This window comes from Suricata suricatta, chromosome 6, assembly GCF_006229205.1.
Source record: "Suricata suricatta isolate VVHF042 chromosome 6, meerkat_22Aug2017_6uvM2_HiC, whole genome shotgun sequence".
Taxonomy (NCBI): domain Eukaryota; kingdom Metazoa; phylum Chordata; class Mammalia; order Carnivora; family Herpestidae; genus Suricata; species Suricata suricatta.
In genome coordinates this window covers 142,446,283-142,465,436 of record NC_043705.1, presented here as the reverse complement: position 1 = coordinate 142,465,436, position 19,154 = coordinate 142,446,283, and the positions used below count along the sequence as shown (strand labels likewise).

Here is a 19,154-nt window from a genome sequence, read left to right as displayed (position 1 = left end):
AAGGAGGAAGAGGAAAGAGGGGAAGGGGAGGGAGATAATTCTCATGGTCCAAGATAAATGAACCTTACAGCTTTTACTGAGATGAATGATACCCAACTGTGGATTCAGGTCATCTGAAAGTAAGAAAATACTGACAATGAGTTAGCAGTTCAATTTCTCCCTCATCAATAAAAGGCCAGAGGTAGTGTGGTGCTCTGTCCTTTGGATTCTTTGGGGGGCCTGAGTCCCTCCAGCACACATTCCTACTTTCCTTAGACTTGGTTCCTCATCTTCATTCCCGAAAATGGCAACATCCACAGTCTGAGCAACAGGACGGAGGGTCAGACCCAGAAGCAGAGGCCAGAGAACACTCCCTACTCCCCTCTCTGGAATCTTCCCAGCAGCTACCTCATGACCCACTCTTTGGTTTATAACCCAAGGCAGATCTTAGTCACATGCTCAAAGTGGGCTCCAAGGGAGGCTAGAATTTGTCGTCTTGTCTTTAGTCTGCATAACAGAAGGCCTATCTAGCAAATTTGTATCATCATGAAAAAACGGGAATTCATGAAAACCAATATTCTCTCCAGGAATGAAAAGAGATTTGTGTTGCAGTTAGCTCTGTGCCCCTGATAGAGTAAGATATGAGGAGCAATAACAGTAAAAATGGAGCTGGGCGTGTTTTCACTCAATAAAACAGGCCATGTACCTTTACTTTGTACCTATTCTGGGCATGTGTTATAGAACTAAGAATTTACAATAGAAGCACATACTTGCATCTGATCGTTTGTGGAATCATTCAGCAGGTAATTTTGAGCTGTCATATACCAAGCTTAGCGAGAGATGTTAGAAAGTCCTCAGTAATCTCCCCACCAAATGCCTTTTCTCTCATATAACTTCCATTTTATTAGGACATATAACAATAATGTAATAAATAAATATACAATAATTCAGTTGTGATAAGCTTTTAAGAAAAATAAGACACAGTAGAATACTATGGAGCAGTGGAAGGCAGTATTTCAACTTCTTCTTATGTTTTTATTTTATTTTTGAGATAGAGTGCAGGCAGGGGAGGGGCAGAGAGAGAGGGAGACACAATTTGAAGCAGGCTCCAGGCCCTGCACTGTTGGCACAGAGCCTGACTCAGGGCTTGAACTCATGGACTATGAGATCATGACCTGAGCCAAAGTTGGATGCTTAACTGACTGAGCCACCCAGGCACCCCTGGAAGGTGGCATTTTCAGATGAGAGTGATCCGGGAAAGCGTCAGTGATGAAGTAACATTAAAGTAGAGGCCTATGTGAATTGAAATGGGGATTATGTGGAAATTTGGCAGAATGTTCCAGATGATAGGAGCCCCAAGTGTCTTCAAGGAGCCAGGATGGTGGGAGCAGAGTGAGCAGGGTGAGCACCATGGGGGATGGGGTCAGAGGAGCAGTGTGAGGGCAAGTGTTGGCTCTCACAGGCAGTGGGAGAAGGTTGGGTTTGATGTGACAGGAAACCCTGGAAGGTTCTCAGCTGAGGAGGTGATCTGGCTAGTTTAGAAGCATTGTTCTTGCTGCTCTATGGGGGAGGGGGCTAGAAGTAGGAAGACCGGGTAAGATGATGGCTGGGACTGGAGTAGCACCACAGGTGGTAAAAGTGGTCAAATTCTGGAGTATCTCATAGAGTGAAGGATACAAGTCTTGCTATTGGATGGCATGGGAAGAAGAAGAGAAAGGGGAGTTCTGTGAGATTTTTATTTTGGTGTTGGACCTGAGCAGTTGGGAAAATGGGGTTGCCATTTACAGGGAGGAAGAACCCTGGGGAAGAAGCGGGTCAGGGAGGGACGTGAATCAAGGTCTTGGTCCTGGGCATCAAAGACAGGTGGTGTGCATCTTGGACATCCAAGTGATGGAACTTCCTGGAGGGAGGGAGTGTGTGAGTCATAAGAGGGTTTGTGGAGGACATGGGGGTAAAGTCATAATTTGGAAAATCCAGCACATAGGTAATATTTCAATCCATTGGTTAGGATGGGCTCACCTAAGAAATGAGTGTAGAAAGAGAAGTCTGTGGACCTTCTGGGGAATAATGTGTATGACACTTCAAATCTACATCCATTTTTGTTGCTCTGATGTAGAACCTTTTTACTTGGCCAATTCCAAAGCCTCCTCCCTTTTCCCACATCGGAGGACCTCAAGTGGCCAGAACATCTCACAGTTCATGCTGAGTCCTGTTATCAGAGATGAGCTACGGTGATCTGTAATGGTGGTGAATATTTAAGTGTCTTTTCTCCTTTTCACCTTTTGATTTTTTTACCAAATTCCCTTTCATTTTGAAGTTCTGTCACCTATCGCTTTAAAAGAGATAAAGGGATGTTTATTACTTCATGCTAACTTACAGTTAGAAGAAAAGCTTTCTTTCTCAAATTCTTATTCTGCTTACTGAACCCCAGGCAATAGGTGTGAACAAAGTGTTGATGGGAAAATCTACATCGTTTTGGGGGAGGAGATGAGGGCAACAAGGGAGGAGGGGCATGAGAGTCATCCCATTATACAGAATTCCAGGTGAAGATACCATTATTTACCATGGAAAGAGCTTACAATTAATATAACTTTTAGACATCGGGGGTATAGATTTCTGCTGGATTTTTCCTGTCTGGAGATGTGCTTCCTCGGTCATGTCAAGACCACCTGTGAGCAATAACTGACTGGAAAAAAATCAGAAAGGAGAAGGACTTGTCCCAAATCAGCCTTTTTCATGTATGGCCACAATACACTTGACTCAAGTCCCAAAGTCCAGAATCATCACTAACAAAAGTGTAGGTCTTTTTGCCTCATGACAGGGAAGAGTCAAGTTTGCTTTTCAGAGAGTATATAAATCAATTATGCTTGTGCGTTAAAAAGAAACAGCTTTGCAACTAGAGTGTTAATTAAAGTTGATTATGTTACACAAACATCTTGGTATGCTTAATGAGCTTGAACATGGTTTTGAAAGAGCAGGCAGGATAAATGATTATAATTAAGAGCTTTTGGCTGGCCATTACTTTATCTCATGGGATTTCTTTTTCCCTGGGATGAGAGGTACATCCATCCGAACACAAATGCCAGTGTGCTGTGAACTTGAACACTGGACAGCCACAGGTTTGAGCCACTCGGAGTCTAAATCTCGGGCTTTGACGTAATGTTCTCTGTACCAGATCATATCATCTACAAATCCGGGTAATTTGACTTCTTCCTTTCCAATGTGATGCCTTTTATGTCATTTTCTCGCCTAACTTCCCTGACGAGAAACTTCAGTGTAATTTCAATAGAAGTAGTCATAGCTCACATATATTCCTGCTCATGATCTTAGGAAGAGAACATTCATTCTGTCATCCGTTAAGTACGATGTTATCTGTGGGTGTTTCACAGTTTTCTTTATCAAGATAAAGGAAATCCCCTTTTAATCTTGGTTGAGAGTTTTCATAGTAAAAGGGTGTTGGATTTTGTCTTACACTTTTCTACAGTGACAGAGACGATCATGTGGGTTTCTTTCCGTTTATTAATAGAGTGTATTACACTGATTAATTTTTAGATAGTAAACAGACCTTGCATTTCTCAGATAAATCCCACTTGGTCATGTTATAGAACCCTTTTTTATATGTGACTGGACTCAGTTAGCTAATATTTTGTCAAGATTCTTTTCTCTTTATTTGTAAGAGATATTGGTCTCTGTTTTGTTTTCTTGTGATATCTTTGTCTGATACTAGTATCAAGGTGATACTGACCTGTTCGAATCAGAACATGTTCTGTCCTTTTTATTTTCTGGAAGAGTCTGTGGAAAAATAGTAAAACCCTTCTTTACATATTTTGTAGAGTTCACCAGTGAGGCCATTAGGGCCTGTGCTTTTCTTTGCAAGTAAATTTTGCTTTGGGTTTTGTTTTAATTACTGATTCCATCTCTTTACTTCTATAGGCCTATTGAGAGTTTCTATTTCTTCCTGAGTCATATTTGGTAGTCTATCTCATAATGTACTTTTAAGAATGCTCATCCCTGCTTTAATGTTCATCTGCCCTCTATTTCACCAGTGCAAAAACAGGGAAACAATAGTATTAGCAACACTGTTTTAATTTATCGCCCCCCCCCCACTTAGGGAATTCTCACATTTGAGAAAGAGCAAAGTAGTGGTCATCAGATGCATCCAGAGAAAAAAATGCCACCAGCTCTTCTCCAACATTCTCCACTATATTGCGTTGGGGACTATAAGATGTGGGAGTCAATTTTAATGCTCAGACTTCCTCGGGCTCACACTACTTGATTTGAATGCCCAGACTCCCTATCACCTGTCTTCATAGTGGAGCAATTACTCCTGAAAACAAAATTGAAATGCATTTTAGAAAAGAAGAGCCTAGAAAAGTCATTGGAGTGTAGGCATCTTTTATTTAAACTCTGATTCACAAGAGGATGAACCCATAATAGTCACTAGCTCTGTTGAGATATGTGTTAACTAAAACCAATACAATCCATAATAACATCCATTCATAAGGAAATTCAGGTATGTCATAACCTGGGGAAAATGTAAATATTTCTCAGTATTTCTAGTAAAAACTAGAACAGTGGGGAGTTTTTCTTTTCCTCCAAAGGAAAGGGAAGAAATTTGGAGAAGTAACTGTTTCCAATTCTTCTGGTGTTTCCATTTAACCTCTACCGATGTCGTACCCAGAAAAAATTTAACTAGTTCATGGCTTTGAGTCCACTAAAGAACAGAAATTGCCTGAGGTGTTTCCACAAGGTAATTCGATAAAGTGAAATACTTACAGAAGGAGAGAAGGGCTGAGAAACCAAACAGGTGAGCGTAAAACAGCTAAGAGATGGGCGACAAGAGGAACCCGCTGCAGTCCCTGGGTTTGGAAGGATACAGGAGGAGGTCGCTTGCCAGAAAGGCAGGCTCCCAGAGCTTCCTGCAGGTTTTAGAACCACAGCACGCCTTCGGGCTGGAGCTGAGACCAGGGTAGGATGGGCTGTCTGACAGGGACCCAAAATGTCCCTAACGTCAGGAATGCGGGCTATTGAGAAAATGGTTGCTAAACAGAGAGTAAGAAGGAGAAACCCCCAGGCTTCTTCCTTCCCCCAGCCTCCCCCAAACCCCCTGGTACTTCCCACTGGCCAAACCTAGTTAGGAACAGTTGGCAGAGAGTCTAGGGAATGGAGTTTTGAGGACATGGAATGGAAATGTATTAAAAGACAAACAGGAAATTGCCAGTACACTTAGTGACAAATTGGCCCAAATCTATTGAAATACATTAACCTCCAAAGGCAAGAACTTCTGCCAACAGCAAGCAGAATACATAGAAAACCACAGGCGGTGCATTAAGGTCAACCTGCTAGAGCTAAAGAAAAAAAGTGGCAGGGGGTGGGAGTGGGGGGGAACCACCTTCAATGCCTTCGGAACAGCCAGTAGAAAAAGACTTCATGGCAGGCGATGGATGAAGGAAATGATGGCTGACTCCTCATTAGAAACACTGGTATAAGCATGGCCAATGCTGAATCCTGTAAAGATATTCTTTTTTTTAAATGTGATGAAATAAAGACGTTTTACAAATGAAAGAATGCTAAAGGAATTCAGCAGCAGCAAACCTACAGTGTAAGAAATGCGAACAGAAGTTCTTTGGGCTGACCTGAAATGATGCCAGAAGTAAACTTGGATCTGCAGGAGGAGATGGACAGCATTGGACGTGCTTAAACATGTGAGAGAGTATAAAAGACTATATGCTGATATTTTGTGAAGTTTTCTAAGAGACAACTGACTGGTTATTCAATGCCAAAAAGAAAAAATAAAGCAGTACAGTATTAATGGTCAATAACTTCTGATGAGGTAAGAATGTGTATTTTAATTCTTGAGCAATCACTAAAAGATACCAATAGGTGTAGCCAAAAAGCCGATTAGGGGAATAAAAAATGCTATGAAAATATTAGGTTAGTGAAAATGGCAAGGAAGGAGGAGCAGAGCAACACAAACAAAACAACAGACACAAACAACAACAACAAAAACATGACACAAATGGAAAACAGTTAACATGATAGTATTAAAAAAGGCAATCTCAACACAGGCAGTGGGCCACACTATACAAACAAGGCATTGAGACAAATATCAGAGAGTAATACAGTAATATTGAAATCAAATACATTATTAAAAGTGAAGGGACTAAGCACTCCCAATAAAAGCGTGACAAAGTCCCGCACTGTCTACAAGAGATGTATTTTTTTCTCTTCAAGTTTTAATTTTAATTCCAGTGAGTTAACATAGAGTGTAATATTGGTTTCAGGAGTAGAATTTAGTGACTCATCTCCTATATATAACACCCAGTGCTCACCACAAGTGCCCTTCTCTATGCTCTCATCCATCTAGCCCATCCCATCTCCCCTCCAACAACCCCTAGTTTGTTCTCTATACTTAAGAATCTGTATTATGCTTTGCCTCTCTCTTTTTCCCCCTATGCTCATCTGCTTTGTTCCTTAAATTCCAAATATGAGTGAAATCACATGATGTCTTTCTCTGAATTATTTCACTTGGCATAATATACTCTAGCTCCATTCACATCATTGCAAATGGCAACACTTCATTCTTTTTTACGCCTGACACACACACATCACCTCTTCTTTATCCATCCATCAGTTAATGAACACTTGAGCTGTTACCATAAGTTTCTTAAACTCTTAGGAATACAAACTGGAAAACAGTATGGAGGTTCCTCAAAAAGTTATAAATAGAACTATCCTACAATCCTGCAACTGCACTCCTAGGTATTTACCCAAAGAATACAAAAATACTGACTTGAAAGGACACATGCACCCCAATGTTCATGGCTGTGTACCAATAATACAAGGGATGAATTTTAAACACAAAAGGCAGTTGGGTTGGAATTAAAAGGCTAGGAAAAATATATCATCTAAATAGCAGGAGAAAGCTACTCTACATATATTAATATCAAAATAGACACAGACATGGAAGAATGATGAATGGGTCAGTTAATCAGGAAGCATAAAATCATGAAATGTAAATAATGCCTAAAACAGAGCTATAAAACATCAAAGGAAAAAAATTGTTAAAACCAAAACAAGAATTTCATAAATCTGCAATCAACATTAGACTTCTATACCTATTACTATATAAATGTTTATAGAAAATATGAGCAAGATTATCTCTTGAAACTAATGGATGTTCATAGAACATTAAACCAACTATAAAATACATGTGATTTTTAAGTTTTTTTATTTACTTTGAGACAGGGAGATAATGAGAGTCCGGGAGTGGCTGAGAGAGGGAGAGAGAGACAGAGACAGAGAGAGAGAGAATGAATCTCAAGCAGGCTCCATGCTATAACTTCAGAGCTCCATGTGGGGTTCAAATCCACGAACTGTGAGATTGTAACCTGAGCTGAAGTCCAATGCTTAACCGACTGAGCCACCCAGATGCCTCAAATACATGTGATTCTAAGCTGCACATGGAACACAGCCAAAACACATACTAGGCCATAGAAGCATCTCGACAAATTTGGAAAGATTGAAATAAATTTGAAAAGCTCAAAAGTCTTGCAGTGTGATGCCTAACCATACCAAAATCAGGTTAGAATAAAAAGTGCATTTCTAAAATATTCACAAATCGGGGTGCCTGGGTGGCTCAGTCAACTAAGTGCCAGACTTTAGCTCAGGTCATGATCTCACAATTCATGGGTTCGAGCCCCGCATCAGGCTCTGTGCTGACAGTTCAGAGCCTGGAGCCTGCTTACATTTCTGTGTCTCCATCTCCCTATGCCCCTCCCCTGCTCATGCTCGTGCGCTCTCTTCACTCTCTCTCTCTGTCTCTCAAAAATAAACATTTAAAAAATAAAGAAATAAAAATGCCCACAAATATTTCAGCATTAGACTGTATGCTTTTGAAGAACCTATGAGTCAGATTAAAAATCACAAGAAAATCAGAAAATGTTTTGAATATCAAAATATAACACACCCAGATGTGGGTATGTAGTTTAAAGCAATAATTTAGAGAGGAATCTGTAGTTTTCAAATACTTATATTAGAAAAGAAGAAAGGACTAAAATTTGTTGTCTAAGTTTCTGACTTAGGAGGCCGTAAAGAGATGAGCACATTAAGTCGAAGGGAATAAATGCTAAAGAAGGAAGAAGGAATCCATCCATAATAGAAAACAACCAGTACAAAAAAATTAATAAAGCCAAAAGTTGGTTCTTTGGAAAAGTTTAAAAATTCCCAAACCCCTAGCATGACTGATCAAGAAAGAAAGATCATCACAGAACACACAAATTAATGACATAAAGAGTAAAAGAGGACTCACCACATATCCTGCAGACATTAACAACATAGATGTGGAATATTATAAATTACTCAAGGGCAAAAGATTCAAAATTTAATAAAATGGGAAATTCCTTGAAAAGCTACCCTACCAAGATTGACACATAATTGGATATAAAGTTGCATATATCTATTAAATTTATTAATTCTTTAAACATTAGAAAGATTAGCAGAAGATTGATACCCTGGCAATGTTTTGTGTGTGTGGATTCCATGGAACATTTTGAGAAAATAAGATGGAAAAGCCAGTCAAATATTACCAATTTTAATAATTGTGAGTTGATAAAAATCCTCTCTTCATGGAAAGAAGCTCAAAGATTGAGGCTAAAATGAAAAGTCACCTCTGTACCAGGTATAGGAGATCTCACTAAAATTAACAGACAAGACAGGTTGGAAATAAAGGATGGAAAACAGCTATTCTGGGAAACATCATAGGAGAAAAAGAAAGCTTCAGGAATAAAAATTTCTGATGATATGGAATCTAGTGGAAGGCATTCAAGAAGATTGAACAATCATAAATCTTCATGCACTCCATCTCTTTGAAATAAATAAAGAGAAGCTACTAAAATGTTCAGATATATTGACAAACCCACATTCCTTGCCAGAAATATTAATACATTCTAAAATTGACAGACCAAATTGAGCCATTAAGTCAGTCCATGGGGGATTTGACTAACTCATCCAGCTCTGACAATAGATGTATTTAGGGAACATGTTTTGTTTCCAGCATAAAGGAAATATATATCATTTTCAGAAATCCATAAGGTACAATAGAAGTAGATCATATTTATCATACCCTAGAAGAAAAATAAATTGTCAAAGTAGAAATAAAAGAGACTGCTAACTCTGATCTAATGTAATGAAGTTAGAAATAACAATGACAGACCAAAAATAATCTCCTTGTGGAATTTATAAATTAGACTTCAGAATTACTCTTGTGTTAAAAGGAAATGAAAATTGGAATTACAGACTTTTTAGAGAAGAAAGACAATGATTAACGATAAATCTAAAGCTGTAGTATTTGGCTAAAGCAGGAATTATAGGAATATTTATGTCCTTCAATGCATTTATTAAAAAAATACAAAAAGGTTGGCAAAAAATGGCAATCAAGAAAGAAATAACATAAGTTTGCATAAAGAAGGAGGAAGCAATTTTTAAAATTTGTATCAGAAACTGATTATATACAAAACTGTCAGAAAGCATAGACCTTAATAATAAACCGAAAAAGCTCAATCACAGAGATCAGCAAACTTGCAAAGCTTCAAAAGTCTGATCTAGAGAGGGAAAAAAATGACATTAAGGACAAGGGAAAAAATGCTTCAACTATGGAGACTTTTAAAATGAAAAGAATATTATGTAGAATATTTTACATTTGAATATTTAAATGAAATGGATAATTTTCCAGGAAAATTATCATAATTGACCCCAGACATAGAACCAGTAAACATGGCAGAAATGGGACAGGTCTACTCCTAAAATAGAACCTGGGTCAGGAATACAGTTGAATGGATATAACTCCTAACCACCGCACTTAATAGCTGTATTACTTCAGGCAAGCTTTTCAACCTCTCTGGGCTTCAGTTTCTCCTTGGTAAAATGAGGTAATAATAGTAACTAGTACTCAGGAGTATTGTGAGGATTATATATAAAGCTTTTAGAACAGCACTTGACACAAAGTAAATAATCTCTCTTCATGTCTTTACCATTTGTAACATAACCATCATTATCACCATCATCACCACCATCACCACCATCACCACCACCATCACCATTATCATCACCATCACTACCATCATCATCACCATTATCACAATCACCATCATCATCATCATCACCACCATCACCATCATCTCTATCATAACCATCATTGTCATCGTCACCATTATCATCACCATCACCATCACTACCATCATCATCACCATTATCACAATCACCACCATCATCTTCCCCACGTCACCACCACCATTGTCATCATCATCACAATCACCATTATCTTCACTATCATCACCATCACCACTACCATCACCATTGTAAACACCATCACCACCATCAGATAGTTTTATGGTTGATAGTTACCAAACCTGCTATAAGAGATCATTTTTGTTGTTTAAAGTTTCAGACCTAAGGAAAAGATGTTATGTTTCTGAACTCAGCCTTATGAAGCTGACATTACCTTGACAGCCAAAAGGAACGAATCAGCACAGAATCTGAGAAAACTCCTCAGAGCTCTCCTATAAAAATGGATGACAAAGATGGCAAACACAAATTCAGCAGCTGAGTTACTGTGTCATTCTTCAGTCACAAGACTGCCAGGAGGCCTCCTTTCCTCTGAGGTGTTGCCTGTTTCACATTCCCCTTCCCCCACACTGCCTGGCTATGCAGGAGGCTCTGAGATTATGTGTTGGGGGGATGTGAGACTGGTGGCTTCCAACCAGGGATGGAGTGAAGTCTGAAAGCAGGACGTTCTAGGTGGAGGGGGAGGGGGGATCAGACGTATGGCACTTGCCTCTACTATCCTGGAAGCAGCTCAAAGTGGAATGACATCTTACTTGTCTTTGTGTCATTACAGCCTAGCATGGGACTAGGTCTATTTGGTGCATACACGCCCTTCTAGCATAGATTTCATGTTACTCATAAAACGTGCACAGATGTCGCACCGTCCGGACAGGTATTTGAAAGCACTGTGAACCGTTCTAGGAGATAACTCAGTGCTGGTGCATCAGTGTGTCAGGCTCAGGTTTTGGTGTGAAGTCCATCTTTCGTTGATCTTCCTTGATGTGAAATCATCTCGCAATAGAGTAGATATCGGAAAATGTGAGCTGAGTAGCACCTTCCCATTGTGATGGCATCAGGATTTACATAGTTCGCTGGTTATTTGCTTCGTTTTCTTCCCCGCCGACTCACAGTTGTATACTCGCTGGTATTTCAGCGTGCTGCTGATTTAGATCTGAGTCTTCTGTGCAGCTAATGGACATTCAGCACACTGCCACACTGTTCCCTGTGCCAGTCCTGTCTCAGTGTCTCTAGCCAGCCCCATTGGCAGGAGTTTCCACTGCAGTCTGGGACACCACCTGACCCCTCCTAGGAAGTCTCATTTGAATTGCATCTTTAATTTTTCAGCTCCTTTGAAACCCCGGAACACTTCTATCTTTGGAATAAATAAAGTCTTAAGAGGCTTTGAACTTTATAATGATTTAAAGGATGTCTCAGATAAGCATTCTTATAAATGCTTTTATCTGCCTGTCACGTGTTGGCAGAATTGTAACTTAATTTTTCACGTGATCACAGGAAGCTTGCATATTCATCTGCTTGTGCAAGAATGTGAAGGCCATGCCCCTGAAATCTTTAGGGAACCTCAGTAAAGCATTTAGTTGCATCAGTGTTGAAGGGAGTGGAATCTGGCTGGCTTGTACTGGGGAGGATGAGCGCCTGTTTCCTAAATGAGCAGGAGTAGGGATGGGTCCTGAGATCGTGCAGGGCATCAGATGAGACCTCTAGAAGCAGCAGCTGCCAGGACATCAGTGGCAGGGAAGAGGCCACACGCAGGCTTGGAAGTACTGGTTGCATAGCAGAGTTGTGAGAAGATCGTTTCCTTTCCTAAGGAACCCGTGCATATAGAGCACTTCGGATGAATCATCAAGATGATCAGCCATGATTGTGGACATGCTTTACTTTCTTTTCTTTTTTTCTCTTTTTAATGGTTATTTATTTTTGAGAGAGAGGGAGAGACAGAGTGTGAGCAGGGCAGGGGCAGAGAGAGAGGGAGACACGGAATCAAGCAGGCTCCAGGCCCTGAGCTCTCAGCACAGAACCCGGCACGGGCTCGAACTCGTGAACTGCGATATCATGACCTGAGCCGAAGTCTGACACTTAACCAACCGAGACACCCAGGCGTCCCATGGACATGTTTTTCTATGGACGTGTTTTTGGTTTGTTTTAGCTCCATTTTCACATCTCACAAAGTGAGTGAGGAATGAAGGCCTTAGGAAACCAAGTCCTAATTACACCAGAAATATTACTGATGGCTTTCCAGAGCGATGGAAACTACCAGCACGCTAACCTGTTCCTTTTTGTCTCCTGGTAGAACGTCCGTTCTCGGGATCTCCTTTGGAGCCGCGTTTCTCTTGCTTGGCTTTATCCTTTTCGTCTGCTTTGCTGGACAGCTATTGGTAGGTACTCACATATGGACCTTATGTTTGAAAACTGTGTTCGTTGAATGCAAACCGATTTCTGGCTTGAAACACGGGGCTTGTTGATTTAACATTTCAAGAGATACAGGTCCCCATAAAGAAACAAGCCCCCTCCGTGCCAGCAGCCCAGAATATAAACGGAGGCTACTCATGCACAGTCAAGGCACTAAGTTGAAGATTATTTGAAACGGTGGATCTCACACCATAAAATTATATTCATGTTTCTTTATTTCTGTCACCGTTTTGCATGATGTCCTCTGAGCTTTCATAGTATTTTATAGCAGCAGTGACTAGTATAAGAGGAGGATTTTAGTGTGCAGGGGAATGTTTTTATATCCCCTTTCAGGATATAAAAGTTTGGGACATAGGACAACAGCAAATGCAAAAACATTTTCTTAGTGTTTTAATTTAAACTAAGCATTGTAAGCTCTGATGGTTAAAGTGCCAGTTCAGGATATAAGAATCAAATCGAAGTGTATTCTTGAGTCGAAAGCAAGTGGCTCCGTGAAAGCATCAGAAAAAAGCCAACAGTGAGACAGAAGTCCAAAAAGGTAGTCCGTGTTTGATCTTGTTCATTGGAGATGTGTGAAAACAAGAGAGGCCACTCTGAGCCACATTTTGAGTGTCAGGTGCTTTCTAGTATAATGTGTTGAAATTTTTTAGCTAAAAAGTATTAAGATCTTAAAGTATATCTCTGCCTCTGTCATCTCTGCTGACTACCTTTGCAAACATACGTGGGGTTCATTTGCTCTTATGATGGTCTAGGATGTTTCTAATTACATTAGAAACTTGCAAAAGTGGCACCGTGCTTGCTGATTTCCTGGAATGCACACATCACATCAAAGTTTCTTTAAAATCCCCTGATGGCTATAGGTTGTAAATACTGCCCCATGGGAACGCTTTGACTTTTCTAAAGTGCTTAATATACCAAGAAGCCTGATGGTCAATGTTCAGATTTTCCTGAGGCGGAGAAGCACATGGGCCCCACCCTCTGATTTCCTGGCCTCGTAAGGTTTCTGCAGCCCACTTCTCAGGAACTGTCATCCGTGGTGCCGCTGGAAACCCAGCCCTCATTCTAATTAAAGCGGCATCTATCATTGTGCCTAAGTAGCCACATTGCTCACTTTCCGTTCCAAGGAATCCAGTCTGCAGGGCGGGCGTGAAACACTGTATATTTAAGGTTTCACGCTGACTCTTTCTCTCCATTGAATGACTATAGAAAAGCAACAGAGAAGTGGAGTCTGGAAAGAGTGTCTCCAGAGCAACTTTGAAACCTTTGCGAGAATGCCTTTGGTCCTACGTCATGTCTATCCTCCATCCTCAGTATAATCCCGGCCCCTCCTGGATCCAGCCTGTGGTCCCCTGGGGCCATCAGGATCCCACACCCACATTCCCAGGGGTCCAGTGCCTCCTTCTCAAAAGAAACCTGGATTTTACCAGAGCGATCAGGAAGACAAGGCTTGAGGACGTCTGTTCTTTTCTGAACTTGAGTTAGTAAGATGAGTGATGGGTCCCCAGGCCCACCCCCACCGGTGGCCAGCTGTCATCCTTGATCCAAAGGTCATCCAGGTGAAATTCAAGAAGGAATTCTTCACATTCCCATAAGAGGTTCTTTGTACTTGTACGATTTAAACTATTCCATAAGGACTTTTTCCCAACCATCAAACAAATTAAGGCATGGCCAATCTAGAAGGTTTTCAGTGTCCTTTCTGCTCTGCCCTCCCCAGTCAGCCAAAAGCTGTGTGTGTGACAAATGTTTCCTAGTGGTCACGGAGGAGTGTCATGACATCCTCACTGGTCATTCCTCAGCCTCTTGAAAGCCTACCTGTTCTCTGAGGTGTTAGTATCATGCGCATTTATTTTTGGATTAAGTACTGAGTTTGTGAAAGAAACCTTAATATCCTTAATATCTTTCTATTAACATATGTTAACCTTCTGAAAGCTTAAATGCCAGAGGCAATATTGACGCTGATACTACTGGGGGAAAAATTTTTTTTAAATATTACTGGTACTGAACTCACTGTATGAAGAATTAGAGTAAAATACTTTTATAAAGGAGATTGAGAAAAGGGAAGCCTGACTGATCTTTTTTCTCGAAGACCACTACCTTTGTTGCCCAGTCTTACACAAGAAATAGAACACAAGTAGCTATACTGACCAGCCATTGCACATCTGGGTTTGATAAAAAGGTAGAGACACAGCCTATTGTCCCTCAGGGCCAAAAAATAAGAGTGATAATGAGATGCATTTTCTTCCTTTCAACAGAAAAATCAGACAGATATTTGTTCAGTGACATGGTCTGAGAAAAGTCAGGAAATTTGTATATTCTCACCGTTGCAGCCAATGAGAAGCCCAGAACATGCCTGTCTGTCCCTCACTGCCACCCTCACCTGCCCTAGCCCCTGCCCCCACACGTCTCCCCACCCCCAGGTTGCCCGCCTGCCTTCTAGAAAGTTTCTCTGAAACCCCACCAGCCCCTGCAGTGGCCTCTTCTTTGAGCACCATGGGACTTGGGATCTGTGCCACGTAATTTAGCCCTTGGTTAGATAGCAACTTACTTGGCTCCTCCCCCCTCCCTGTCTCTCTCTGTCTCTCTCTTGAGGAGTTTGACTGTTGTCTCCCTTACATTGAGTAGTTTTTTGAGATGAGAATCGTTTCCTACAATTGCTTCCTGTCTCCTAGGGAACCCAGCAGAATGCCGCACGTGGAAATGGTTTGATAAGCATGTGCTAAGTGGACTCATGTCATCTCTGTGAGGTTCCTTCTCACTGCCTCTGCTCATCCGGCCCCATGCTGCCCCTCCCCGCTGCCCCAGCACCACGGGGACAGTCAGGCGTCCCCGAGTGTCCCGGTACTCTTCCCTTCCCCGGATGCCCTGGCGTGGGCACGGGCGCTGCCTGTGCATGGCTGTGGGCAGCCTTGGCGGGTGACTGTCACCAGGCCACGCCCTAAGGCCTTCCCGCAAGCACCGTGAGTCCTTGACTCTGATGTGCTCTGAGCTCCCTCCATGGAGGGAAATAGTCTCCTCACCCTCCCAGACCCGGTCTGCAGAGCCCCCCTTGTCACTACCAGCTTCTGTTGCGCCTGCCGGTCAGGTTGCCCATTTCACAATATTACTTGTGATCTTTTGGCCGGAAAGATCACCCATGTGCAGGGGACCAGCCCACACACCACAGTCGAAAGGTCCCGAGTAGGGGGTTGGTGTCGGCAAAAATATCTCTAAGAAAGAAGACGGACAAGACGAACGAGACAAGACAGACGAGACAGACAGCATGGATGGTGGTTGGTAAAAAAGGACACATTTATTGAGATAGCCAGGGTCTTATATACCCTGGGTGATTATATCATTCTTATCAGTAAGTAACAGGTTTAAGTCATTGCAAAAAGAAGAATCCCCTAATAATAGTCTGGTTTTAAACATATGATAAGTCTGAAGAATTCTATGAGGAGATATACATTCCTTTAACGCTCTTCATTAATTATTCAAGGGTGGGATGCTTGTCCTTAAGCAAATCTTTTGGGAGAGATTTATGTTCACTCCCTATAGTAGACAAAGAGCCAGAAAAATAAAGTAAATCATAGGATGAACAGAAGCCACATGTCCGGCCCAAGAGGCAAAATATTGTGTGAGGGTTATTATTGCCTACTGGGCCCCAACACCCGTGAGCGCGCGGTGGCCCTGTTTTGCTCCCTGTAGTACTTCAGGCACTTGAAACACAAGATAAATGTTTACTATCTACAGGCTGAAGGGATGCTGGGTGGCGCCCAAATGCTCAGCAAAAGCCTTGCCTTCATCTTCACCCTGATTGACTTCTTCCAAGCGTGAGGCTCTGAATTCAGCCCCCGTCTCCAGGCCCTGCTGCCAATGAGGTCCCTCCTGGGTCCTCATCTTTCAGGAGACCTTCATAGGATTTGAGAAATGTCAAACCTGAGAGCAGGCCGGGAACCCAGAGATAACTTTGTCTGGCCTCACGTTTTGTGGGTGAGAGACACAGGACGCTGGAAGTGTATGCGATTTAGCAAGCTTTCCACTCCCAATGGTTTAGAGGAAATTTTTCTCCCCCCAAAATAAGGCAGAAAGATGCATCAGCAGATCTCTTGAGGAGAGAGATGAAGACTTTGGAACAGGACCATGAGTGTGAGAACCATAAGACCAGCAGAGGCTTCCTGTCCTTGAGTTTGAAGGCTCCGAAGCAGTAGAGACAGCCTCTGACGGGCAGACCCCCAGCAACACCTCCGTGTCCGGTCTCACTGCAATTTACAAATGATAAATATTACATTATATTAAAAATGACAACTTGGGCCGTGAGGCATTTATGTATTCAGGTTCATTTATCCCCACAAGAGCCCTTGGAGTGAATGGCCATTCTCCAATTTGTACCAGACTCTCACAGATGTCACACAAATTGTTGTGTCATGTAGAGCAAGTAGGAATCAGAATCAGAATTGGAATCAATGCGTAGAGCCCTTATAATTAATTGGAAGGTGTGCAGACTCACTGGCACATGAGCTCCTGGCACTAGGCAGGGATGTCCACGATCATAGGGGCAGGCATGGCACTGAGTGACTGCTAAGCCTCCGTCCGTCAAAATCACTTCAGTAAGTCCTGGTAACTTCGCATTGAACCTCATTTGTATTTTCCTCTGGTCCAGTTCCCAATATACATTATTTAGCTGTTGGCCCAGTTGATTTTAAAACTGGAGCCTGGAAAAGTGCTGCTTCATCTTAAAAGACATTTGGTAAAATGTGGGGAAAGTTTACCAAATTTAATTTATGAGTGGATTTAGAATCTATCATATTTTAGAAGAAAATAACCGTTCATAATGATACTTTGCAAAATACATGAGCGCCCTTCAAATATGAAAACATATTATTTTATTTGATAACCAAAACAATCCAGTTTATCTAAGCAGAAACTAAAATGTAGAATAAGAGGTCTGATTATAATGATTGCTCATTACAATAAGCAACAAAAGGAATAATACTTGTCATTGTCATAATATTAATAATAGTACACATTTACTTCCAAATTCAACACTAAACTACCTGAGTGGACTTACATCTTTGTAATACAAGAGAGTGACTCTAACCAAAAATGCCACCGAAAAAAAAAACCAACCTCACAAAGCATCTTTTAGAACAAGGATGCCAGATACAGTAAAGGAAAATGCTAGAGTGTGTCAGAAGACATTTTTCTCTCAAAGTGGTTGCCTTGTGCTTTGTGTGGCAGAGATAATACAATGCCAGCCCACCTATCTTGTTCCCAGTAGAGATGAAAGCACAGTCATAAAGTCCATCCTGTGGAAGGAAAGTAGGTCACACACTGGCTGATAGAAAAGCTTTCTACCCCACAGGAGTATTTTTCCCTTGAAGTCTATTTTCTCCAATGTCAATAGAACTCTGCCAGCTTTCTTGTGGTTAGTATTTTCCCAGTGTCCTTTCCTCCCATCTTATTCAGCTTTTCTTTGTCAGTAAGTTTTAGGTGGGTTTAAGGTGTTGTGTCTTGGGCAAACCGCATCCAGATGCATGTTGCTTTCTCTGATTCAGCAGTCTCTCTCTTTTACCTAACAAGTATAATGCATTTACGTATATTGTAGTTACTACTACCATCTTACTTTGCTTTTTGTTTTTTTAACCCACCACATATGTTCTTTGGCTCTACTTATTTTTCCTCCTCTCCTGTAGTCTCTTGGATCCATGGAATTTGTTTATTCACCTCTATACTCTTTAGTGACTTGGAAGTTACATATCCTGGTATTTTGTTTTTACTGATTAACTTAAAATGTATAAGGTACACCAGACTAACAGAACTCATTAATGTCTCCACCTTGTTGTTGAAGAATATTATACTCTGCTTCTGAATTCCATTCTTTTTTTAATGTTTTATTTATTTTTGATACAGAGACAGATCATGAGAGGGGGAGGGGCAGAGAGAGAGACACAGAATCGGAAGCAGGTTCCAGACTCTGAGCTGTCAGCACAGAGCCTGACATGGGGCTCGAGCCCACGAACGTGAGATCATGACCAGAGCTGAAGTCAGAGGCTTAACTGAGCCACCCAGGTGCCCCTGAATTCCATTCTTGAGTATAGAAGATGGAATAAGATGATCAGGTTCTTGAAATTAGAAACTCAGTAGTTATGCTGAGAAAAGTAAAGTAAGAGCTGAGTAAACAACCTATGAAGCAGCATAGAGAGAGAAAGAGGGTGCGTTAAATTTTTCTAAATTTAAACCGCTCTTGTTATTCATTGTGATAATCAATCTTGTTGTGTATCAAGTTTACACCATTCTTCCTGAACACCATCCCTTCCTCCAGGACTCCATCTCCATATTCCCAAAGGATTGTACCTTTTCTAGTCTTTTCAGTGAGAGCCTGTGCATAATACCCTCAACTTTGGTATTTAAAAAATAGTCGGTTTTCTCCTCATTGAGGAATAGTTTATAATAAGTTGTCTAATATTTTGAAAACATAAATTCATATTTTCCCATAGTTTGATGGACCACAGAGAAATCCATGGTCAAATTACTGTTTCTTGGGAGGTGATATGTCTTCTCTCTGGTTGGTTTTGCTCTATCTGTCATGGGCCATAGCTTTCTTGTGATTAGGCATAGGTTTTTCCAAGTCTGCTCCAGATCCGCAAAGCTGTTGCTCCCTGGCT

At 41.2% G+C, this 19,154-nt stretch overlaps 1 protein-coding gene across 1 annotated transcript in view; it reads left to right on the top strand.

The window, feature by feature from the left end:
• ADCY2 (adenylate cyclase 2) overlaps positions 1-19,154 on the top strand; it is a 391,390-nt gene that overhangs the window by 303,781 nt on the left and 68,455 nt on the right. The window contains exon 15 of the mRNA XM_029941289.1: positions 12,392-12,476. Coding sequence (XP_029797149.1) covers positions 12,392-12,476 — 85 coding nt within the window. The remainder of the gene's footprint in view (positions 1-12,391; positions 12,477-19,154) is intronic.